The sequence below is a fragment of the Puma concolor genome, chromosome D2 (genome assembly GCF_028749965.1).
Source record: "Puma concolor isolate L17-30 chromosome D2, mPumCon1.1.hap2, whole genome shotgun sequence".
In the NCBI taxonomy this organism is placed as follows: domain Eukaryota; kingdom Metazoa; phylum Chordata; class Mammalia; order Carnivora; family Felidae; genus Puma; species Puma concolor.
The window spans coordinates 53,419,739-53,446,415 of NC_141677.1; the positions used below are offsets into that span (position 1 = coordinate 53,419,739).

Here is a 26,677-nt window from a genome sequence, read left to right on the forward strand (position 1 = left end):
GTTCCTTTCCCACACATGATACATACTAGTCAAACAAATAAAAAGTATTTCCTTTATAATTCACCAGATAAAACAGCATGAATTATTGGTCTGCTAGGTCCAAGTCTGTCTGATAACAGCTGTGCGCTCTTAGGAAAAGACACCTCACCTCTTCGAATCTCATTTTAAAATGAAGATTGTATTAAAATGATCTTTAGGGAACTTCCCAGCTCTAAAAGGTGATAGACTCCTGCTCTAGTACTCTAGGAGTGAACTCATCATTTGCAAAGATAAAATTCATTCATTTAACAAATATCTAAGGGCCAGCTACTGAGGCAGGTATGCAAGGTACTGGGCATAGAGCAGTGAACAAAACATAAAAACACCTTACTCTCATAAAAATTACATTCTGATCCAGAAAACAGACAGAAAAACACATAAGTTTTCCAGGTCATGATAAGCACTTTGAAGAAAAATAAAATGAAGTAAAAAATAAATAAAATGAAGGTAAGAGGGAAAGAGAGCAAGAAGATAAAAGATAGAATATAAAAAGACTTCTATTTTAGATAAGGAAATCAGGAAAGATATTTCTGTTAAGGTGACATTTGAGTAGAGGTCTGTCTAAGGGAAGAGGTCAATAGCCCATTCAGAAATCTAGGAAAAGACAGTTTCAGACAGAAGAAAGTACTAAAGCCCTGAGGGACCTGAGTGGGCCTCAAGGAACAGCAAAGAAGTCAGTGTAGTCAGAGTGGGTAAGGGAGAGAACCATAGATGATGACCAAGACTTAACAGATGAGACCTGAGAGGAAAGGTTTAAATGCTTCCAGTAGAAGATTCATACCAATGTGGTTTCTGGCTTCTGCGGGAGTCCATTATATTCCAAACATATACGCAAAAGGTAAGTCCACAACTGTAATGTACCATCTATCTAACTTAGAAGTAAGCAAAAGTGGGGCTGAAGATGTCCAAATTAGTATAAACTACATAGGGAAATTAGCTTTGGGAAGCCATGTGATATGGAATCTGGAGTCATTAAGATTTTCATTTCTTTAACTCCAGTTAAGCTTCGGCAAATCTATCCTAAAGAAAACACTATGAAAGAAAAAGCCACATACAAGGACATATTAACAGGAGCATTATTTATAATAGCCTAAATGACCAATAAGCAAGTAAATTATGGTATAACAATAGGTAAGGCAGACTCTTGAAAAATATGAAAATTACGTAGTAACATGGCAGGGAAGAAGGAGGATAGAAAACTGTATCTTTGCTACAATTACACCCTCCCGCCCTGCCCACAAAAAAGGATATGTATGAATACAGAGAGACTGGAAGGAAACAAAAAATGATGGCGGTTGGTTCTGCTGGGGAAGCAGGATTTTTCTTACTTATAAAGGTAACACCTGTTCAGTACAAACTAGATTGCTTTGCTCTGGTTTTCCTACTTCATTACAATGTATACTAAGACCTAGAATTAAGATAACAATAGAAATTCCTACGATCATGTACTTGACAAGAGGCCCACACTTATTTCTATTCCATGGAGGTCTTCTTAGTAACCCTGCAATAGCTAATGATGCTGATGTTCTTTCTTGAAGCTTCTTACCTTCGCCTCCATGGCCACAGACATACCCCTAGTACTTCATTCACCCAGGTCTCTCCTGATGTGTTCTCTTCTTCCTTCTGGTTCCTAACAACATTTACCTATTATCTGTTTTTCATCTTCTCCCTCCTCTCCAAAAAGATGACTCTCAAGAGATGTGTGCCCCCAGTGCCAGTCTCTTTCCCCAAACTATGTAACTGCAATCTCACTGCCCACTAGTAATTTCCTCTCAGGTCAGATGTGAGGACATACCAAACTCTATGTGTCTTTAGTCAAATCATCACCACACCAAACTAGTTTTCTCTCAATTGACTCCCCTACATTCAAGAGAACTATAACGCCCCCATTCAGTGGAAGAAATTTTAACACAACCCTAACATCAAGTTTGCCACCATCCTGATCACTCCCACCGGTCTCTTACTGCCACCAATCCAGTAATACCTCCATGCTAATATCTTGGGTCTTTGTGGTCTTTATTACTTCTTATAAGCTAGATTACAGGAAATTCCTAAATAGTTTTTCTGACCCTGGCTAAACACCAAAACCGAAGAAAAATATCCCAACCTCTCCCTTGCTTTAAAAAAAAAAAAAAAAAGACTTCAATATCTGGGCAATATCAAAGTATTCTACGTGCATTTTCTTATTTAATCCTCAAAACAGAATTAGATACTATTATTTCCATTTTGTAGGGTTTTTTTTAAAAATAGAGAATTAGGAAAATAACCAGCCCAGACACATATATGGCAAGTAGGCGAACAGGAATCCAACGCAGGCAGCTTGCTCCAGAGCCTGTATTCTTCATCACTGGTTACTCAGTCTAAGTCCTAGGCTTGGCAGTCAAGCTACCACATAATCCTGCCTTAATTAAGCCTGCTGCCTACCTCTGGACTGTCCTTATTCCCAAATGAGAATAGTAGAGTGCAATATTTAAGAGCGCTGGGCTCTGAGGCTAACCTGTTGTCACTTAACACATGACCATGGACAAACTGCCCTCTTCTAAATCTGTTTCTTCTTCTATATAAAATGGGAACACTAAGGTGCCTACCTTGTGCAGTTGGGAAGATTAAATATAATTTAGAAAATTGTAACCCAATGCCTTGCTCATAGCAAGCCCTTAGTAAAGGTTTGCCATCCTAATTACCATAATCCCAGCCCCCTGCAATTCCTGCCTATTCTTTTCCTGCCTAGTTTTGAAGATCAAGGTATTGTACAGCCCACAGCAATCTGCTTCTCTTCTGCATGCAGAGAGTATTTTTTGCTCACTTGTCATTAACCATACATTGATCTGTATTAAAAAAAAATTACAGTATCATTCATAATATCTACTGTATGCAGAGAATGCTTTAGTCACTCCACATGGACTTACGTACTCATTTTAATCCCCATCATGACCTTCTGAAATAGGTACTATCATTATCCCTCTTTTACCAAGTGACGAAACTAAGGCACAGAACGGTTAAACAGCATGCCTATGGGTCGTACAACTAATATGTAGAGGAGTCCCACAAATCTAGTTCTAGAATCCATGGTCTTTACCATGACTTAATATTTCATATCCGTTGTTTCCATGTTTCCTCCAGGAAACTGCAATCTTCTCTAGATCCCCCATAAGGCCAAATATAGACTCTTCCACAGATTGACAAGCAACAAATATTTGATGGATTGATATTCCCAATGCTGCATAATCATGTGCATCAGGACCTAAGCCCTCTGTTTGCATTTATTCTGTTCTTTTGCCATTCTTTTTCAATAACTGTCTTCAAATTACCTGTAGCCAAGCTATTATAAACATAAATGTCATTTATTACAATTCTGTATCAATGTGGGATTTGGTTCATGCCCTAAGATATGGAAGAACCTCTCTTTCCAGACTTCACAATTTCAACTTTGCTAATGCAGACCTAAAAAGTATGCAAAGATGATCTCAGAAAACTTTTCCTCAATAATTTGACTAGCGTTGGATTTCTTTTCATCATCAAGAACTAAATGTAGAAAACACAAAGCAAGATTTTACTTCCATTTTATCAATAGCTATTTGAAAGTACTTTAAACTGATATTTCAATTCCATTCTTCCTCCACCCCAAAGACAAACACCACACAAATGCCTTCGTGTCCGCTCTCTGTGGGGATGAAGTCAATTTAGGGAAGAAAAATAAGTCCTTCTGTTTTGAGGCTCTTTCTTTTACATCATTTTCTCTTTTTTAACACTCCAACCACACTTCGTTTATTCAAAGGTACTAAAGCCCTTTCATACTCAGTCTTTCCCATATGGTACTCTTCCACTCGGGAAACGGCTTCCCTAACTTTGTGACTAAGTACTCAATTTTCAGATCTGTTTAGCTGTCATCTTCTCAGAGAAGCTTTCTCTACATCCCTCCTCTAAATTGAGGCCCACTTTTTAGAGTCACTGTACTCTTTATTTTTCCTTTACAGAACTATTACAGTTTATAATTGTGTTTATTTTTGTAATTAGTTGACTAATTTCTTATTTTCCCACAGGACTACAAGTTATAAGGTCTGAGACCAATATGAAAACACATATTCTGACTTCCATACCTTCGTCCACCTTTCATGTTCTCAGTGGTGCTCTAGAGAACAACAAGGAATTATCTGCTGTGGCCTACACACAAAGTGATCCACAGGACTTTGCATATCCTCAAATGGCTGATCAAATACCTTGGTGGTCTGTGTGCTGGAGAGAGCCCCAGACTCCATTACCTCCTATTGTGTTGGCCAGACAATACTTAAGAGGACAACTGATGTGCCTGGACACTGTTTCTCTACATGGATTTTAAGCTCTCCACAGTCCACTGAAATGGTTATGGTTTTACAAACCCTACTCCATATCTCTACAGGTAAACCTGCCAGATGAATGAATATGTATTTCATTAGGCATATACATTCTGAGAGAAAGGCTGAAGGGTTCAATAGATGGTTTATGTTTTGCTTTCTACTTACACATAAACCAAACTGTATAGCCAAACAAACTGTACGTAATGGCCAACCTAGGGCAACCTAAACAAAAGTACACTCAGTATGAAGGGCATTAACAAAAAGGCATGGATCTGAATTAAAACCTAAGTAATTTAAGGAAAAGGAGAAATAGCACAAGGGGCATTATTAAGAAGGCACAGAACAGTTGGGGTGAAGGGCACCTGGGTGGCTCAGTTGGTTAAGCTTCTGACTCTTGATTTCAGCTCAGGTCATGATCTCACAGTCCATGGGATCAAGCCCCGCATCAGGATCTGTTCTGACAGTGCAGAACCTGCTTGAGATTCTCTCTGTCCCACCCCCACTAGTACTGTCTCTCAAAATAAATAAATAAACATAAAAAAAAAAAAAAAAAGAATAGTAGGGGTGAACTCCTTAGATGTTCCCAACATTCAAAGTAACGGACATGGATTCTCAAAGTTACTTCAATCTTGGAATAACATCAAATTTCTTTAGGTCCTCTCAAAACAGGTCAACCTTCAGATTTTAGCTGAAAGCAAAACACAACAGGAGCCAACAGTATAATAATTATTTGTCTTCCTAACCTCTAATCACATGAAAGGCAATCTGCAATGCAAGCTTGCAGATCAGAATTGGGAGACCCCTAGATGTCACCAGCCTATCTCAACACTCAACCTCTGGTGTAGAATAAAGGCACCAGATCTAATGTTCCATAGTTCTTTATTAATATGCTATTATACAGGAATAGCATCAAAAACCATGGAATTAATAGAACTACTAAACTTTGTACTGCCCAGACCAACCCAAATGTTCTCTCTTCAATTCTCCATAACAAATTTAAGTAGGATATTGTAAACACGACACATATACAAAAGGCAGATGAGAAAAATGGTGATCCAGAAACCACTAGACATACGGTATTACTGAGAGAAGTGAAAATATTTATCTTTCAAAAGAGAAGACTTAAAGAGAAACTCATAGTCCTTTAAGTACCAAGAGACAAATGGTACAATAATGACTTATTATATTTTACTTTATGGCACACAATTAACCAGTAGGTAAAGATTTCATGGAAGCATTTGACTCAACTGAAAAGCAAAATTTAATATCTATACAGACTTCCTTTAAAATATATAGGCTGCCTCCTTTGTCACTGGATGTCTCAGAAGCGAAATGAGTAGCTCCTTAGACTATTTTAGAGCAGGAGTCAACAAACTTTCTTCAAAGGGATCTGAGGGCCACAGATGGTCTCTGCTACATATTCTTGCATGTGTGTTTTTATAACCCTTAAAAACATAAAAACCATCCTTAGCTTACAGGCCATATAAAAACAGGTAGTTTACTGATCCTTGTTTTAGGGAGGTGATTTCCAATAGAAATATGAGTCGCATACGTAATTTAAAATTTTCTAGGGGCACCCACAAACATATGGCCAACACATGGCTTTGACAAAGCAGGAAAGAATATCCAATGGAATAAAGACGGTCTCTTCAGCAAATTCTGCTGGGAAAACTGGACAGCGACATACAGAAAAATGGACCTGGACCACTTTCTTACACCATACACAAAAAGAAACTCAAAATGGATTAAAGACCTAAATGTAAGACAGGAAGACATCAAAATGCTAGAGGAGAAAGCAAGCAAAAACCTCTTTGACCTCGGCCCCAGCAATTTCTTACTCAACATGTCTCCAAAGGCAAGGGAAATAAAAGCAAAAATGAACTACTGGGACCTCATCAAAATAAAAAGCTTCTTCTGCACAGCAAAGGAAACAATCAGCAAAACTAAAAGGCAACTGACAGAATGGGAGAAGGTATTTGCAAACAACATATCAGATAAAGGGTTAGTATCCAAAATCTATAAAGAACTTATCAAACTCAACACCCAAAAAAACAATCCAGTGAAGAAATGGACAAAAGACATGAATAGACACTTCTCCAAAGAAGACATCCAGATGGCTCACAGACACATGAAAAAATGCTCAACATCAGTCATCATCAGGGAAATACAAATCGAAACTACAATGAGATATCACCTCACACCAGTCAGAATGACTAAAATTAAAAACTCAGGCACCAACAGATGTTGCCGAGGATGTGGAGAAAGAGGATCTCTTTTGCACTGCTGGTGGGAATGCAAGCTGGTGCAGCCACTCTGGAAAATAGTATGAGGTTCCTCAAAAAGTTAAAAATAGAACTACCCTACGACCCAGCAACTGCACTACTAGGTATTTATCCAAGGGATACAGGGATGCTGTTTCAAAGGGGCACATGCACCCCAATGTTTATAGCAGTGCTGTCGACAAAAGCTAAAGTATGGAAAGAGCTCAAATGTACATCAATGGATGAATGGATAAAGAAGATGTGGTATATATATACAATAGAGTATTGCTCAGCACTCAAAAAGAATGAAATCTTGCCATTTGCAACTACGTGGATGGAACTAGAGGGTATTATGCTAAGCGAAATTAGCCAGAGAAAAACAATATCATATGACTTCACACATATAAGGAATTTAAGATACAAAACAGATGAACATAAAGGAAGGGAAGCAAAAATAATATAAAAACAGGGAGAGAGAAAAAACATAAGAGACTCTTAAATACAGAGAACAAACAGAGGGTTGCTGGAGGGGAGATGGGCTAAATGGGTAAGAGGTATTAAGGAATCTACTCATGAAATCATTGTTGCACTATATGCTAACTTGGGTGTAATTAATAAATTAATTAATTAAAAAAATTTTTTTCTAGGGTCTCCTGGGTGGCTCAATCAGTTAAACGTCTGACTCCTGATTTCAGTTCAGGTCATGAGCTCACGGTTCATGGGTTCAAGCTCCAAGTTGGGCTGTTAGCACAGAGCTTGCTTGGGATTCTCTCTCTTCCTTTCTCTCGGCCCTTCCTCCACTCTCTCTCTCTCTCTCTCTCTCTCTCTCTCTCTCACACACACACACACACTCTCTCTCTCTCTCAAAATAAACTTTAAAATAGAAAACAAAAATTTCTAATATCTACATTTAAAAGGTAAAAAGAAACTGGCGAAGTTCACTTTAATATTTTTTATTTAATCCAATATATCAAAAACTTATCCTAACATGAAAACAAAATTGCTAATGAGATCTTTTACTTTTTTTTTTTTTTATAAAGCTAAGTCTTCAAAATCCAGTGTATATTTTACACTTATAGCATGTCTCAATTCAAATTAGTCCTATTTCAAGCCCTCATTAGCTACATGTGGCTAGTGACTATCACACTGGACAGAGTGATTCCAGAAAAACTTAATGCATTCCACTGAAAAAGAGAAGAGATAACCTTCCAAGGAGTATCTGGGTAGCTCAGCTGGTTAAGTGTCTGGCTCTTGATTTCAGCTCAGGTCATGATCTCACAGTCGGGGAGTTCAAGCTTCATGTTGGGCTCTGAGCTGACAGCATGGAGCCTGCTTGGGATTCTCTCTCTGCCCTTCCCCAGCTCATACTTTCTCTCTCTCTCAAAATGAAAAACTTAAAAAAAAAAAAAGAGAGAGAGATAATGTTTCAATCAACACTTATTTCTAATGCTTCAAATCAATGAGAAAAAAATGTATTAGTCAATAAATGACTATTGAGATGATTGGCATGCTACCAGGAAAAATACAACTGGATAGCTTCCTGTGCCTTACTCCAATATAAAGTCCAGACAGAAATGAGAAGTCAATCAAAAAAAGTAAAACAAATTCAAAGACCAGTAAAGAGAAAAGAATGCCCAAAACAGGTGGGGGGGGGGGGGGAATGTTATCTTAACCATCAGATAGGCAAAGATTGAAAAAGAGTCATTTCCTCTGATTCAATAAAACTGAGTTTTACAAATCAGATAATATTGATGGGAACATAAACGTATATGATTTTTCTTTTTTTTTTTTTTTTAACTTTTTAACGCTTATTTAGAGAGAGAGAGAGAGAGAGTGTGTGTGTGTGTGTGTGTGTGTGTGTGTGTGTGTGTGTGTGTGTGTGAACAGAGGAGGGGCAGAGAGAGAGGAAGACACAGAATCCAAAGCAGGCTCCAGGCTCTAAGCTGTCAGCACACAGCCCAATATGGGGCTCAAACTCACAAGCTGTGAGATCATGACCTGAGCCAAACTCGGACACAACCAAATGAGCCACCCAGGCACCCCCATATATGACTTTCCTTAAGGGCAGCTTTGCAATCTGTATAAAAAAATATGTACCTCACTTCTGGAAATTCACCCTAAGAGGTCATGATAAAGGCAAAAAGATGAAGGCATAAGGATATTCACTGAAGTGTGATCCCTGAGACAAAACAGTTAGAAGCAACTTAAGTGTCCATTAACAGGATGGATTAAATCAAATACAGTCAGTAAGATAATGTAGGTCTCTTACAGAAAGATGTTGACATTGCTGAGGGGAAAATGCAGGTTATTAAACAGCATGCACAGCGTGATCCCATTTATGTAATTACAAAATTTCATATAAATGTTTATGTTCATAAAGAGACAACAGAAGGATATTTAATAAAATGTATATAGTGATTATGTCTGATAGATATAGATTTGGATAATTTTCTTTGGACATGACTATACAGGTTTATCTTCATTTTTGTTTATATTTGAGAGAGAGAGAAAGAGAGAGCAGGGGAAGGGCAAAGAGAGAGGGACACAGAGAATCCGAAATGGGCTCCATGCTAAGAGTGGAGAGCCCCATGTGGCACTTGAACTTACGAACTGTGAGATCATGACCTGAGCCAAAGTCGGATGCTTAACCGATTGAGCCACCCAGGCGCCCCTATCTTCATTTTTCATGATGATCAGATCACCTAACACCTTTGATACTAGAGGTGTTTTTATACCTTCTCAGCATGATGATTTTTTTTCAACTAGCACTGTTAGAAATATCTTTTACACATGCAATTTTAGATAGTGTGCTACATGTACCACAGTGTAGTGAACACATTCTTTCAGTGAGATGACACTGTCTTAATGCTCAAATGCAACTGGTACTCTTAGGAATATTTTTTAATACATGTGACTTTACAGAGCATATTACCTGCGGCACAGTGTGGTGAACTCATCCGTTCACTGAAATAACACTACTCTGATTCAAGGAATTATTAGCACTCTTAGAAACATGTTTTAAACATGTGTTTTTACACAGTGCTATACATGTACCACAAGGTGGTGAATACATTCCTTCAATGGAATAATCAGCTGGCGATTTTTATCTTTTCTGCTTAATATGAAACTTATTTTTTTAACTTTAAAAATTCTTGAAGAGAATTAAAAAGGAAATGTTAAAAGTAAACAGCCTTATATTTAGTGAGTAATTATTTTCACAGGTTGTTGAGAGAATGAGGAGAAATATAGGTGGCAAAGAAACCTAATAAACCAGACATAAGAAGAAGCCACCGACCTTTCCCAGGTTAGGCTATAATTTAATTCCTGTACAAAGCACAGGAAAGATAAGTATTTTGACTCCATCTTCTTGAAGGAATAATGTTACACAATAATACATATTAAAAAGACAATTCTTTGGAGATGAAACACATCTTTGAAATATAGCTACAGATGAAGAAAACTTCCTTTTTAACCCCAAACACTATTCCATGTAATTCTAGGAGTTTACCCAGAGCTAATATCACTAGAAAAGTTCCCTGAATTCTGCAGAAATTACAGACTATGAACAAAGTAATATATTTTCAGGTCTTCGTAAATTATCAAAAAAGCCTACCAAAAATAAGGGAAGAGTTCACGTGAAGAATTCTTTGCTAGTTTGCCTTCCACCCCTCAACACACTAAGTCACTTAAAATACAGACATGAATAGGGGTGCTTGGGTGGCTCAGTCGGTTAAGTGTCTGACTTCAGCTCAGGTCAAGATCTTAGGGCTTGGAGTCTGAGCCCCGCATCAGGCTCTGTGCTGATAGCCTGGAGCCTTAAGCGTGTTTCTGATTCTGTGTCTCCCTCTCTCTTTGCCCCTCCCCTGCTTGCACTCTCTGTCTCTCAAAAATTAATAAACATTAAAAAAAAATTTTTTTTGAAGACAGACATGAATAAAGGTAATTTCATACAATGTCATATTTCAGCCACTAGGTTTTCAAAGTTTGGGTTTTATAAGACCTATAAAACCAGAGGACACTGAGATACAAATAATATTTGACTCTAAATAATCTTTCCCTCTCCACTCACTGACATTGCTCAAAATCCTAGATTTTTTTCCTCTCAAATAATGAAAACTTAGCACAAGGTTCACTCACACAAGACTCACAAAATCTCACCGTTGATATAATAAATAGATGCCCTAAAACAATGAGTGTGCTCCTGGGGGGAACAGTCTCCAAGTGGAAACAGTAAGACACAAAAAGATGATCAACAATAAAATATTTTCTTAATTAGGGGAAAAAATCCAACTGCTATTTCAAGAGTTAAAAGGCTGTCATAATTTTATTAAACTGTCATGCTAGCTCTCCAACAGGCAGGCAGTGGAGACATTTTAAGTGCATTACCTTTAGGAGGAAAATACGACTTGCTTTCAGCTTTGTGAGGCCAGTCTACAACGAGAGGTCCAAACCTGCGAAAGCTGGCAGTGATCTCATCTATAAAACAAAAAAGGAATCTTAGCATAAGAGAAAAAAAAATATTGCAAACAGAATAGCATAAAGCATGTCTTTTTATTTAAAAAACGTTTTGAGAGCTATTTCTAAAGCATTTTTACAGAAGTCAAACCTACTAAGTGAAATACAATTGTCTGCTGGGTACATTTGGTTATTCACTTTCAACCATGCAAAATGTGTTTCTAACTATAATTCATTGCTCTTCACTGCCAGTAAATTTGATATAAAGAGTTTGGAAGAAAAAAAATCTGTCATTAACTAAGGTGACCTCTCAGTCAAGTAAAAAAAAAAAAAAAAAAAAAAAAAGACTCTAAAAATAGGAATGTTCTGTATTTAGAAAAAAGGCAAAAGCAAAAGATTACAAAATATTTAAAATGTGCTTTCCCTTATGCAAAATAAACTCTAAAAGATCTAACATTATTAATCTTAGGTTATGATTATTAGTAATCTAAGGTTATGAATCTCTGAGATTATTTTAGAAATAGATACAATTCTTTGGGGCACCTGGGTGGCTTAGTCGGTTAAGCATCTGACTCCAGCTCAGGTCATGATCTCACAGTTCGTGAGTTAGAGCCCTGCTTCAGGCTCTCTGCTGTCAGCACAGAGCCTGCTTCGGATGTTCTGTACCCTTCTCTCAGCTTCTCTCCCACTGATTCTCTCTCTCTCTCTCAAAATAAATAAACTTAAAAAAAAAAAAAGATACAATTCTTTTGGTGAGGAATAGGGGCAAAAAGTAGGTAATTCTATTTGATGATAAAAAGTTAAAACCAATGATCTATTTCTCTCATACTTACCTATGACACATCCTATGAAGAAAATGTTTCCAACGTTATAGCTCAATAAATTTACCTTTTCCTTCTGACTTCTGACTCAAAGCAGAAGGTTATAACTTAGCCCACACTCAGATTTAAGTTGCCACTCTCTCAGCCATGATCTAAACTTTGTCTTTAAAAAAATCCAATTGATAGATGAGATTAACACCAGTATAAAAATAATTTGGAGGAAAATGAGTCTCCAGCTCTGTACAACCTTAAAGAAAGAAGTCTAAAATAAAATTATTGTTACTTTTTAAAAGTATTTTTTAAAAGTTTATTTATTTTGAGAGAGTGAGAGAGAGTACGTGCACATGCACACAAGTGGTAGAGCCTCACATGGGACTGGATCCCACGAACCATAAGATCATGACCCGAGACGCCCAACAACTGAGCCTCCCAGAGTGCCCCTAAAATAAAATTACTTTTAGAGACTATTCCTTTATCACCGTGAAAAAGAAAATCATGATAAATTAGAGAAATGCCATAGCTACAACAATACTGACAAAGCAATTGTTTTAATAATATTTTTATAGCAGATCCAAAACCTACCAGAACTAGAGTTGTTTTTTCCCTTAGGCTAATTCTGTCACAATTACATTTCATTTGTCCATTCAACAAATATCTACTGACAACCTACTATGTGCTGACTGGCTTCGAGCATAAGTGAAAACTCACTTTTGGATTGACGGTATCTCAAAAATATTAAGAAAAATTCTAATTAGTCTTCATTCTTTTAAAGGCAAAGGGTGCTTTTTACTAATCGATATATTAAAATATGAGATGGGATGGTGTGATAAATATGAGCAAAAGTACCGGAATCAGAATAATTCTGAGCACTAGGTGCACCATTAGCTACACAACCTTGGACAAACTGTCTCTCTCTGAGCCTCTTTCCTTATCTATAAAATGGAGTTGGTAGGATATGCCTTATAGGATAGCTATAAGGATTAAATGAGATAATGTAATGTGAAGCGCTTAGCACAATAATGGGCCTATGGAGAGTTTCATAAATATTAACTTTCATTATTATTTTAAAACGTGTCCCCAAATGAAGGCCTAGGAAACAAGACACTGTTGGGAGACTGCTATATATACACACATTTGAACAGCAGACCTGAAGTGCACAATCTATTACTTCCCCATCTATCATATATTTTCATCCTCTGAACACTAAAATATGAATGTCCTAAAGCTGCTTGGAGAGGAGAGACAGGGTCAGATCACACGAAGAACAAATCTGGCCTTTATAAAGTCATTAATGAATGCGTCATACCTTCATCGATATCAGGAGGAAGGCCTCCAACAAACACCTTTCTGGAGTAACGTTCTACTCGTTCTCCATTTTGACAGCGAGTGGGAGAACTTAAGCCAGATGACAAGGATTGATCGCCATGACTGTCATCCAGGAAGGCATCTTCAAAGGGAAAGAGAGAAGACCGACCTGAAACAAACGTGGAAGTTTCCACAGTTAAAATTATTTTCTTGGACAACAGATGCTTTATTAGGAGCCAAAGTGTAGAGTGAATCATACAAAAAATAAAAGAAGTATCCTGAACTGTGACTTTTACAACAGGATAAGCGACTGCAGATTACAGGGTCTAGATAATACCACCATTTTTGTGTAAAGGTATGTATAGCATGGAAATAATTGGATTGATAGCAAGAAGAATCAAAAATTAGAGCTGTTTTTGCTGCTAAAAATCACTACCTTTTAAAACAGTCCATATTACTGCTGCTAAGAGTATTCAGCAGTTATTTTTCTTTTCCCCAGACATTTCTTAAAATAAATGGAAAAGTAGTCTTTATTCACATATTTTTATTTGTTCAAAGGTTCAGACTGGCCCTGACAGCAGAGGGAATATTAAACTGACAACAAAGGCTGATAACTTCTCTGAGTGCAGGACTAAACATGATCGAATTTTCCCTGTCATTTCAAGCTAATCCAATTTGGGAATAAGCATTTGCATTAACAATAGGTGAAACCGCTCTGGAAAACAGTGTGAAGTTTCCTCAAAAAATTAAAAATAGACCTACTCTATGACCCAGCAGTAGCATTGCTAGGAATTTACCCAAGGGATACAGGAGTACTGATGCATAGAGGCACTTGTACCCTAATGTTTATAGCAGCACTCTCAACAATAGCCAAATTATGGAAAGAGCCTAAATGTCCATCAACTGATGAATGGATGAAGAAGTTGTGGTTTATATACACAATGAAGTACTATGTGGCAATGAGAAAGAATAAATATGGCCCTTTGTAGCAACATGGATGGAACTGGAGAGTGTTATGCTAAGTGAAATAAGCCATACAGAGAAAGACAGATACCACATGTGTTCACTCTTATGTGGATCCTGAGAAACTTAACAGGAACTCATGGGGGAGGAGAGGGGGAAAAAAAAAAAGAAATTAGAGTGGGAGAGAGCCAAAGCATAAGAGACTCTTAAAAACTGAGAACACACTGAGGGCTGATGGGGGGTGGGTGATGGGTATTGAGGAAGGCACCTTTTGGGATGAGCACTGGGTGTTGTATGGAAATCAATCTGACAATAAATTTCATATACTTAAAAAAAAAAAAACAGGTGAAACACGTAAATGAGAACACATAAATTAAGATGTGGGAGTACAGATGTAGATGTGGTTATGACATCTCCACCCTACTAACCTAAGCAATATTTTATATCACTCAAAAAAATTATTTTCATTGTTAACTCTATGGCCAAGTAGAGTTTATACAGAAAAGGCATCTACCCATTTCACACGACTATAAGAAAGATACCAGCAGTTAGTCTGTTAATAAATGTAACACAATGATGCCACCCAATATTACAAAATAAAATCTAAGTTTAAAAACAAATATATTTCCTGTTTGAGTCAGTGAGTTCCTGGTGAAACTTTCCATTAGGTTAAACGCTAAAAATGAACTTCTTGAGCTCTCGAACTTTTGAATAAATTCAAAATTCTAAAATAAATTCATACATTCTTCAAAAAAAAGAACAGTGTCTTCCCCATTTAGTCTATCCTGTCTATATTTCCCTGAAAGCTAGATTCTGCGTCACTACAGCCAACTCTCTAAAACAGAATATAAATAGTCTTACAAAAATACTGGACATTTATTTCTCTTACAAAAAAATAGCTACTAATATAACTCTGTTTATTTTATGAACAACCCAGGTGGTATAAGAAAGGCTCTATTTTGATGTTGGGAGTTAATAAATGAAAGGACCTAAGAATTTTTTGTTCAGCTCTTCCCAGATTAGCTACAAAGAAACAGAATAAAATTTGTCACCTCAGTCACCTAGCTTTCTTAGCCTGGCAGGAACAAACAATAGGCAGTAAATTCTCATCGCTTGATGTCTGTTTTGATCAATGGGGGTAAAAGAAATAGATTTGCAGGAACTACAGGCAAAATGACCTTCTCAAAGACATCCAGGGATGTGCTCCCACAACTGTTAGGTTTGCTTTTCACATAGTCTACACTCAGAGAGTTATATGCTTGCTCTGTGACAGGCACATACCCAAATCAGCATTTCCCACACAGTACTCCTATCCTTACCTCTTACCCTCAACACTAGTAACATTAAATGCTCAGAAAACAAAGGCTGATCGGGGTGGGGGTGGGGGGAGACAAATAAATAATACTGGAAAATACTGCACAGCATATGCCCTTCCCAGACATTCGCAATCCACATTAGAATACAAACAGTTGGGAAAAGTACCACAGTAAAATAACTTAATCAACATGGACTTAAGATAAAGGAAACATTCAAATATATATAGTTCAGTGGAAAACACCCAAAGAAATATTTATCCATATTCTAGAATCACCAAATAAGATAGTTATTTGAAAGTTCTTGACAAAGAAGTCTGGTGAGAGACAGGCAAATGCCTAATTATAAAACAGAGAATTAAGTACTAAGAGAAGAATTTACCAAGAGCACAATTTACTGCCCTACAGGAGATGGGATGGGGAGAGACCTTTAAAGTGATTTCATAGGAAGACAACCTTGAGCAGAATCTTGTGGGCTTTGGAATTTCTAAGGTAAAGAACAAGAATCCATAGATAAAGAACTTTCAAAACAGCTTTGGTATTTCCCTCCAAACTAGGTCCTCTAGCATTCCCTGCAATCTCAACAGAAATGACTATTTTCCACATCCAATTCAATCCAGAAATCTAGGAGTCCTCCTTGATATCTCCCTTTCATACTCCAAACCTAATCTCTCACTCACTAAATCCTATCAATTCAAGCTATGAAATAATTCATCAATCCATTCACTTCTCCCATCTTCAGTCCTAATGCCCTGGGGGTCCAGATCACTATCATCTCTGCCCTGAACTAATAGTTTAATGAGTCTATAACACACCCTGTTTAGTCTACTGATGTCTATCTTGAACCCCACAATGCTTTCTCCACAAAACAGCCAAAGTCACCATTTTCAAATATTAGTCTGAACACATAACCGCACTCACCTTTATCCTTAAAACCTTCCACTGGTGTGGGATAAAGTACAAAAACATCAGTGTCAATTTTTAGGCCTCTGTCATCTCCTATATCACAGTTGCTGCCTCTCTCCCTCTGGTTCACCAACGTCCAATCACATTAGACTTCCTTTGAATTTCCTGGTCATTCCTCCTTGCCTCTGGCACTAAGGACAAGGTGTTTCCCTGTTGCCCAAATAAATACTCTCTTCCCAACTCCCCAGTTTTCTAGTTAATTCCCACTTAATCCTTAATCTCAGGTGAAAAGTCACTTCCTCAAGGCAGAACCTTTCTGACCTTTTAGATTAGGTTAGTTCCCTTTTCTATCCACTCATTGCACTTCTCCTAACACTTTTCCTAATTACCATTATACTATCGTGTGGGTTTTTATTTGGGATCTCATTCCCCAATCCCATTAAAATGTAAGCTCTATGAGGACAGGGACCAATTTAATCTCGTTTACTGTATCTTCTTGTCCTAATGAGGGCACATAAAAGGGATTCAGTAAATATTAAAAGTGAGGCAGCATCCAGAAAAGGGTGACAGTATGTGCAAACACACACTACTGCAAGTGTGTGCTGGAATACAACACACAGGTGTGACAATAGCAAGAGGTGAAACCATGTCCTAGGAAATTAAGACCCTTTCCATTGCTTCTATATGTTCAAGTATTATATTCTATACTCTATATTACAAAAGTAATAGGAAATTTCCCCATTTTCCAAATTTAATATTTCATTCTAATACTACCTTTTTTTTTTTTTAACTTCAATCACTTCCCGGAGACTGATATTGCCATCTAATCATCTTCCATCCTGTCAAAAATGACTTTTCTGAGATGCCTGTGACCCTGTCACTCCCTCTACCCCACATCCTACAATAGCCCCCATCACCCTCACCAGTAATTTGCACCTAAGAAAAGAGGGGATGGGAAAAAAAAAAAAAGAAAAGAGGGAATAGGACAAGAGTCTGAAGAAATCTGGGACAGTCCAGATGAGAGATGAGGAAATCTTGAACAAGAGCAGTGAAGAAGGAGACAAAGTAGATAGATATTCAAGACATTCTGGAAAAAAAGACACCTTTCTTTGTGCATGGCCAACATAACCACAGCTTCCCAAAATATTCTGGCAAAGAAAATAAAATCAAGAGTTAATTGTAAAAATTTGGACTATTTTAAAAATTGGTTATGGGCACGTAAGAAACTTGCCAAGGTTTTAAAACCGAACCTCTGTCTTATTAGTAGTATTTAGAGTACCATAGACTTTAGTGATAAAGTTGCCCTTGGAAATGACACTGCTAAGAATTCACATGTATGTGATGTTTCTCTGTGGATAAGAACTAAGAATATAGGTCTCAGAGCCCAATCCCCAGATCTACTTAATCTGAATGCATGGGGTTCAAATTTGAAAATCTGCACTTTTAACAAATTTCCCCAGTGATCCCTACACTCAAGTTTAAGAGTGAAATGGAGATTAACTGTCTGTAGCAGGCATCCACTTGAAAGTGATATTGTGTCAAGTATATGGAGCCTTGGGAAACATCCAAATTCAGTCAAGTTAAAGAAAGTACATCCTCAGCAACAGAATGTAAAATCTGTATCTAGTCAACCTTACTGCCTCGGTGCTGATGGAACAAATCGTCAGTCCATAGGAAGCATTTAAAAGACACAAGTGTAGACCAAAAGAAGTTAAAAGGATTTTATCATACTGGTAGGATTACTCCTCTGTGGGACAGAATTGTTCCTTTGATGTTTCCATAGCCTGAAAACCATCTATTTCCCTATGCTCTAATTATAAGTTCCTGAAGGACTGTTCTATTAATTAATTTAGTACTTTGCTACCGTGAAGAGGCACCACTGTGACTCTTAAGCTAGTAGACAAATAATCAGCCACTAAAATTGTATTTCTGTTACGTTCATCTCCTTAAGTTAAAACATTGGTATTCTGATTTGTCCAGGGTTCCTCATGCGATTAGTATTTGTGCATTCATTTGGTTGGCATAAATCCATTCCCCCCAAGACGAATCATCCCTGGGAAGACTGATAAAATTTTAGTTTCCAGATATGTGTTATTAGAAACTGAAACTTTAAGAGGCTACACCTCTTGTCCTATGAGAAGCCCTACTTCACTAACTAGCATCTCTCTGACATTATTTTTCTTTAATGAAAAACACTGCCCAAGACCAAAACATTTCTTTCATTTTTATTTTTGATGTTTATTTTTGAGAGAGAGGGAGAGGGGGAGGGAGCGAGAGAGAGGGCAAGTATGAGCAGGGGAGGGGCAGAGAGAGGGAGGGAGACACAGAACTCGAAGCAGGCTCCAGGCTTCGATCTGTCAGCACAGAGCACGATGAGGGGCTTGAACCCACAAACTGTGAGATCATGACTGAGCCGAAGTCGGAGGCTTAACCAAATGAGCCATCCAGGCGCCCCACCAAAACATTTTAAGTAAGCCATGTTACTTCCCCAAAATTATACTTTTATGTGCCTAGCATATAAATCTGCTTTAGAATCTGATACTTCCAGGGGCACTTGGGTGGCTCAGTTGGTTAAGTGTCCAACTTTGGCTCAAGTCATGATCTCATGGTTCATGAGTTCAAGCCCCGCATTGGGCTCTGTGCTGACAGCTCGGAGCCCGGAGCCTGCTTTGGATTCTGTGTTTCTCCCTGTCTCTCTCTGCCCCTCCCCTGTTCACACTCTGTCTCTCTCTCTCAAAATGAATAAACATTAAAAAAAAAAAAAAGAATCTGATACTTCCATGTAAAACATTCATATTGGATATTTCAAGAGAAGCAGGAGAATACTTCCCAACAGCTGCAATTTGGCCATTTGGCTTTCCTTCCACCAATGGTTCTGCTTTTGTGATATCTATTTTCAATTAATAACCAGAATGTAGTTTTTTGTTCAGTAACGGAACAAATCATCTCTGAATACAGAGACAACTTAAAGCTAAAAGAGCCTTGTAAGAGAAGTGCCAAATATGAAACCCACAAAGCACTAGTTAAGCATGAAGGCTTATCTGAGAGAAGAACTCTTGCTTACTTAAGAGGCTCCCTTTCTTGCAACTTACAATGGGAAAACAAGAGCCCACTGACCATGATAGTTCCCAAAGCTGCCCAAACCTCACCTCTCAGCTCCCACCAAAGCCTCTGTAGTCAATCCAGCAGCTTCACCCTACTTGTGGCCCAGTACTTCCATTGTAAGCCTGTTTAGTTTTGCAAGGAGCTCAGAAATTAGTCACTTGAGGAGTATGTTTTTTTTTTTTAATGTTTATTTATTTTTGAGAGAGAGAGTGATGCACGAGGTGGGGGGGGGGGGGGGGCGCCAGAGCCTGACGCGGGGCTCAAACTCACAAACCACAAAATCATGACCTGAGCTGAAGTTGGACACTTAAATGACTAAGCCACCCATGTGCCCAGGAGTGGTTTTTTTTTTTTTTTTTTTTTTTTTTAAAGAATTATGAAGAACGACTCCCCTAAGGAAAAAAAAATTGCCTGAAAGTCAAGATAGTCAGGTTCCAGCTTTACTTTGTAATCTTGGACAAAACATTTCACACATCTGAGTCTCATTTACATAATGAGAGATTTGAACTAGATGAATGGTTTTCAAATCTCTGGGAGCAGAATTCCTTGCATTACATAAACATCTTCCACAATACCCTAACATACAGATATTAAAGTGCATCTTACTTGGCATTACCATGTGGGTATGTCTTAGGCATCACAAAATTAACATGTTTTTATTTTTTTATTTATTTTTTTATTTTTTTATTTTTTATTTATTTTTTTTTCAACGTTTATTTATTTTTGGGACAGAGAGAGACAGAGCATGAACGGGGGAGGGGCAGAGAGAGAGGGAGACACAGAATCAGAAACAGGCTCCAGGCTCTGAGCCATCAGCCCAGAGCCTGATGCGGGGCTCGAACTCACGGACCGCGAGATCGTGACCTGGCTGAAGTCAGACGCTTAACCGACTGCGCCACCCAGGTGCCCCAAAATTAACATGTTTTTAAATGAACTCTTGACATCCACTTTGATCCTGTTCTCTCCTGGTCCCATTTCAATACATGGCATTGCATTCATCTGGTTGCTCAAGCTGGAACCTGCACATCAGTTTTGAGTCTTCCTTCTTATTTACTACCCACATTCAATTCTTCAATTTAATGCCATTAAAAAAGGTTGATTCTATCCTCTAGAATATATCTTCCATTTGTTCATGTCTTTCCAACTCTACTGCCATCACTGTATCCGAAAACGCCATCACCTCTTGCCTAGACTACTACCTTCACTCTGAACTAGACAACCCACTTCTCTCACTTTGCTCTAAATAATAGCCAGAGTGCTCTTTTAAAAACATAAATATGATCATTTGACCCTGCTTTAAAACATTCATAGATTTCCTCTTGTACTTGGACCAAGTTCAAAATCCTTACCAGGAGCTAAAGCCCAGAAAGATCGTATTTCCTTCCTTCCTCCAACTTCATCTTAATACACCCTCCTCTCTCTCCTACCAAGCTCAGTCATTCTGGTCTCTACTTCCTCAAATACACAAAGCCCTTTCATGCCTCACCTCCCTCCCCCCCCCCCCCCGCCCCACACACACTTTTTAAATAAAAGCTTTATTAAGATATAATTCACCTACCATACAATTCATCCAATTAACCCATTAGCAGCCACTCCTCATTTTCCTTGAACTCTCTCAGGCCTAGGCAATACTAGTCTACTACTATAGACTACTGTAGTCTACTATTGATACTTTCTATATTAATAGAAAGGATATTTCATAAAAGTGGAATCTTACAACATTTGATCTTTTGTAATTGCCTTCTTTCACTTAGTATGTTTTCAAAGTTTAACAATGTTGTAGTATTTATCAGTACTTTGCCACAAGCCTCTTAAAATAGCTGTCTTAAATTTTCTGGAATTTCCTTTAAAACATTCTAAAGAAAGAGGGGGAAAAAGAGAGGATATATGAAACAAGATTAACAAAAATGTTGATAATCATTGAAGCTAACTGATGGGTACAGAGTTCAATAAACTGTTCTATTTTTGTGTATGTTTGAAAATTTCCACAATAGAAATTTTCCTTTAAAGATACCTGTCTTCCCATCCTTTGGGTTTCAGTTTAAATAACATCTTTTCAGAGAAAACTATCCTAGGTTAGAGGGAAGTTCCCATTTTTCTTGCCTAGCACTCTTCACAATTATCGAGTATGGAAATGTTTCTTTCACTTATTTATTGTCCCTCTCCTACTAGAATGAACATTCTGTAGGGAGACAGAACACATCTAGAGTCTAGCACTGCATCCAACCCCAAGTAAGCACACAAGCACACAAATGCAATTAGGGTGGACAGCTCAGAACCCCTGTGTCATTGTTTAAAACCCTCCCAGACCAACTTCTTGCAAAAACAAAACACCCAGTGATCTTATTCCCCTCACCATTTCCTGTGGTCAAATCTCCCTATTACTATAAGCAGTAACGTTTCAGATATTATAACCATAAACAGGAATTTCTTCAGCTGTCCGTGTTTCACTGAGGGACCATCCATTCCTTTAGACAAGAAAACTCACATAACCATGTTTGAATTAGCAGGATGCCATGTCTGTATCATGGTCTCACTGACAGAGATGATCTCTCCTCCCTTCAACAAACTTTTGGCAAAAAGACCCAACTTCAACTGGAAACCCAAGTTTGTTTCATTGGATTTTTAGAACCTCTGTTATTACCTAAGATTAATACCTCATATCATGTCAATAGATTTTTATGGATTAAATATACACAGAAGTACATTTTATAATAGTAACTCTACTAGTAAAGTAACTGATGATTCTTTGTATTTGCTCATTTACATTGTTTAAAAGAATATTTTATATTTTCCTTGCTGCTTTTCAAGAAATTCTGTTAAACATCAAGAGTACTGGCAGAGCCAACATGTCTACTTATGGACAGAAGTCTCCCAGAGACCTTAAAAGCTCATATGAAAAAGGTAACATACATTTTAAACAGGTGTGAAATGTGTAGTCAAATATCTTGTATGACACTACCTGTTGGTCTAGTTTCTAACAGGGTCTGCAGTGTATAGGAAGAGATATATCAAAGCTTATAGAATGCCAGAATACTCCAGAAAAAAATATTAAAATTATTTGGAATCATTTTGATTCTATAGGGGAATATGGGAAGATAAATCAACATCTGTCTAATGAAACACATCTTTAAAACAAAAATGGGTATAATGGGAAATACACTTGGATATTTAAATACTTTATATATAATCATTAATTTTAAAAAAAAAACTTATTTATTTAGGGGCACCAGGGTGGCTCAGTCTGTTAAGCGTCCGACTGGTCATGATCAGGTCATGATCAGGTCATCATCTCAAAGTTTGTGAGTTCAAGCCCTTGTTGGGCTCTGTGCTGACAGCTCAGAGCCTGAAGCCTGCTTCAGATTCTGTGTCTCCCTCTCTCTCTGCCCCTCCCCTGCTCATGCTCTGTCTCTGTCTCTCTCTCAAAAATAAACATTAAAAAAATTTTTTTAACTTATTTATTTAAATTCAAGTTAGTTAACATACAGTGTAGTACTGGTTTCAGGAGCAGAACCCAGTGATTCATCTCTTACATATAACACCTAGTGCTCATTCCAACAAGTGCCTTCCTTAATGCCCATCACCCACTTAGTCCATCACCCCACACATCTCCCGCCCAGCCACCCTGTTTGTTCTCTGTATAAGATTCTCTTATGGTTTGCTCCCCTCTGTGTTTTTAGCTTATTTTTCCTTTCCTTCCCCTATGCTCATCCGTTGTGTTTCTTATATTCCACATATATATATTTCACATGAGTGAAATCATAGGATATTTGTCTTTCTCTGCCTGACTTATTTCACTTAACACAATACACTCCAGTTCCATCCACACTGTTGCAAATGGCAAGATTTCATTCTTTTTCATCGCCAAGTAGTCCTATTCTTACACATCTAATTCTGCCTCCCTACCTCTGTTTCAACTACACTATTGGAAGTGCTTGATTTGCCAAGGTCTACCCTCCAGGACTTTTTTCCTATCTAAGCCTTCAGCTGATGTCCAAGTTCTCTCCTGTTTTCGTTACTTGATCATGAAACCCTCTTCCTAAAGCCGGACATATCTGTGTCTAGGAGTCTTACCCTCTGTTTCAAAAACCATTCATCAGAGCCTCACAGACCATTTCACTGCAAATTTTCCTCTCCAGCTGGCCCCCAATGCATACACTCAGAGACATAGGCTCCAAGGATCTGGCCATGCCAATCTCACCTTGAAGCTTTTTTTTTTTTTTTTAAGTTGAATCACATACCTGGAAACGCTTGCTTCCCACTCCTCTTCCATTATCCAAATAGTTCCTGAAATTCTACCTATTCCAGAAAACTTTCCCAGGTGTATTAGGAGAGGTGAAAGATTCCACTGGCCTAATCCTTACTGAGAGATCTCAAAACTGTCACAAATAATTCCCTTTGCTTTCTACTCCTAAAATATTTACCAACATGTATATGTAATGCATAGAATGAGTTATAGCTAAATCTTAATCATAGATAAAGTGCCATACATCAATGAGTTTTCTTAAATCTTTATTTAAATTCCAGCAAGTTCACTTTTTATGCTTTTGTGGGAAAGTCTAAACTTTAGAGGAAAGAAATCAATAATTAATATAATCCCCGATCACACAAATAAACGAGTATGAGGAAATCTGCCACTTTAAAATTTATACTATGCAGTAGTGGCCCCAATGAGTATATTTTAGGAAATGAGAATAAATATGTGGTACACCTGCCCCATCTCACATGGCTATGTCACTACATTTAAGTAAGATGACTTCTTTTTCAGCTTTGGAAATAAAAGACTAGATAAAAGCATGGAACAAAAATTCTCTACCTGGTCTTTTCTCATTACAGAAAGTCAACATTCAGTCTTTTAATATTCTCTCTCTCTTTCACACACACACTCTCTCTCTCATCATTATTATCTTCTTCATTGACAACTAGCAAACTACACACTTACGGCGAGCAGGGACCAAGTCATTCTAGGCAGTGTTTAGTGTAACACTTGATGCAAATACGACCATGCTTGTGAAAACAATTAAGTCAAACTTTACAAGTAGATATGAGGAAGGTAACAAGAAAATAGAAGAGTAATTTTTTCAGGACCTTAGAAATTACAAGTGATCTTAATATTCTTGATGTCTGGTATTTAATATACTATGATTTGTAAAAGTAAAATAATTTGTTTAAAAATAGGATGCTATACTCTGGTCTGCATAGATGTAGGGTGTTACTTCAAAAACAATCCTCATCCATAAACATTTAATAAGTGCTAATTACATGTAGGTCACAGTACGAGGCATAAGACACAATTGTCCTCAAAGAACTTCTCTCCAGTGGAAGAATCAGAATGTACAGAAAAAACAAGAAGAATGTAAGACAGTAGAAGCAGAGGAAAAGGCTGCCTACAAGGCACTGGGCAAGGCTTCCTGGGAGAGAGAAGGCTTAAATTCGGCATAAATGCATGAACTAAGGATAGGCTTTAGATAAGGAAATGAGAGGAAGGGTGGATAGTACTTACGATGGCCAGGCTGTGGGAAAGTACGGAGACTGATAGGGGAAGGTGGGATGGAAAAAATGGAGACAATGAGGCTGGTGAAACTGGGAGAAGCCAGATGATGGGGGTCCTAAATGGAAGAGGAGCATGACATGGACAAAGTGGTGTTTCAGAAAGAAAGAAACAATAGAAATGAGGCCTGAGACACTAGAGGAAAAACTCTGGCAAGATGTGGTAACTGATCGGTACGTAAGAAGTGGAGATGCTAGTCCCTGCTGTCTACCCTCCAGATGGTGTCTGTTTTCTGCATAAAAGTGTCCATTCCTGGGGTGCCTGGGTGGCTCAGTTGGTTAAGCGACCAACTTCGGCTCAGGTCATGATCTCGCAGTTTGTGAATTCGAGCCCCGCGTCGGGTTCTGTGCTGACAGCTCAAAGCCTGGAGCCTGCTTCAGATTCTGTGTCTCCCCCTCTCTCTACACCTCCCCTGCTCACGCTCTTTGTCTGTCTCTCAATAATAAATAAACGTTAAAAAAAATTTTTTTTTAAAAGTGTCCTTTCCTTATTCCTTCTCAAGAGTGATCAATTTTCTACCAACATGAAAAACTATATGTATAGTACAGAATGATTTCTAGTAATACTATTATTTATGCTTTCAATTTATAAGCAAGAAGGTTAAAAATATTAAATGGTAATTTCTACAGCTAAAAAATAATCAACTACACAAATGTTTTTCTTCACCACAATTTAAAAACAAAACTGATGATACGATTCCATCATGAAAGAAGTTTTCAATGGTAGTTCAAATACTTATTAGGTTCTACCAATATCCATCTACTCAACAAATATTTACTGTGGAATCAATAATAAAATACTATGAATGTAATATTATTAACTTCTCTTTAAAACTCAATTACAACATCAGAGATATCCTGATGAAAGGTAAACAGCACTCAATAAGCAACCAAAAGACAAAGGTTCCATATCTGGCTCTGACTTTAACTTGAGACCACATAGCAAGTAAATCACTTCATCTCTCCCAGATTCTGCAAGTGAGTCCCAAAGCAGCTTATACTGGTGGAATGCTTTTAGTGTACACAAATAGGTTTTCCTCTCCCATTTTTTACACTATAACTTCACTAACACTCTTAAGGTTGGACAAGATTGGCTTTATTACCTCATAATCTACAGATGAAGATACCAGACAGAAGCAATAAAGCAGTGATTACAAACTAGGTCTTTGACCCTAAATCTCATACTCCTTCAAAACACTACATTAGGCTTACCCTACCAACTTAATAAAATTATTTGAATGAATTACAGATAGAAAAATGCTGTAGAAAGGTAACGGCATTATACAAATAAAAGCAGTATTATTTTGTTTGAGTGGGATCAGGAGACAATGCAAGTTTATGGGGCTTAGAGCCTATACAAGTTGGGGATCTGCTTCAAGAAAAAGAACACAAAAATAAGGTAAAGAGGGAGTCCCCTTGAAAGTGAGGGTCCAGGGGCGCCTGGGTGGCGTAGTCGGTTAAGCGTCCGACTTCAGCCAGGTCACGATCTCGCGGTCCATGAGTTCGAGCCCCGCGTCGGGCTCTGGGCTGATGGCTCAGAGCCTGGAGCCTGTTTCTGATTCTGTGTCTCCCTCTCTCTCTGCCCCTCCCCCGTTCATGCTCTGTCTCTCTCTGTCCCAAAA

General features: G+C 37.8%; 1 protein-coding gene across 12 annotated transcripts in view; it reads right to left on the bottom strand.

Annotated features, from left to right (window-relative positions):
• CPEB3 (cytoplasmic polyadenylation element binding protein 3) overlaps positions 1 to 26,677 on the bottom strand; it is a 196,391-nt gene that overhangs the window by 70,451 nt on the left and 99,263 nt on the right. For all 12 annotated transcript variants that reach the window (XM_086680373.1, XM_086680372.1, XM_086680367.1 and 9 more), the window contains 2 exons: positions 13,220 to 13,387; positions 11,024 to 11,113 (listed from right to left, as the gene is read on the bottom strand). In XM_086680373.1, coding sequence (XP_086536499.1) covers positions 11,024 to 11,113; positions 13,220 to 13,387 — 258 coding nt within the window. The remainder of the gene's footprint in view (positions 1 to 11,023; positions 11,114 to 13,219; positions 13,388 to 26,677) is intronic.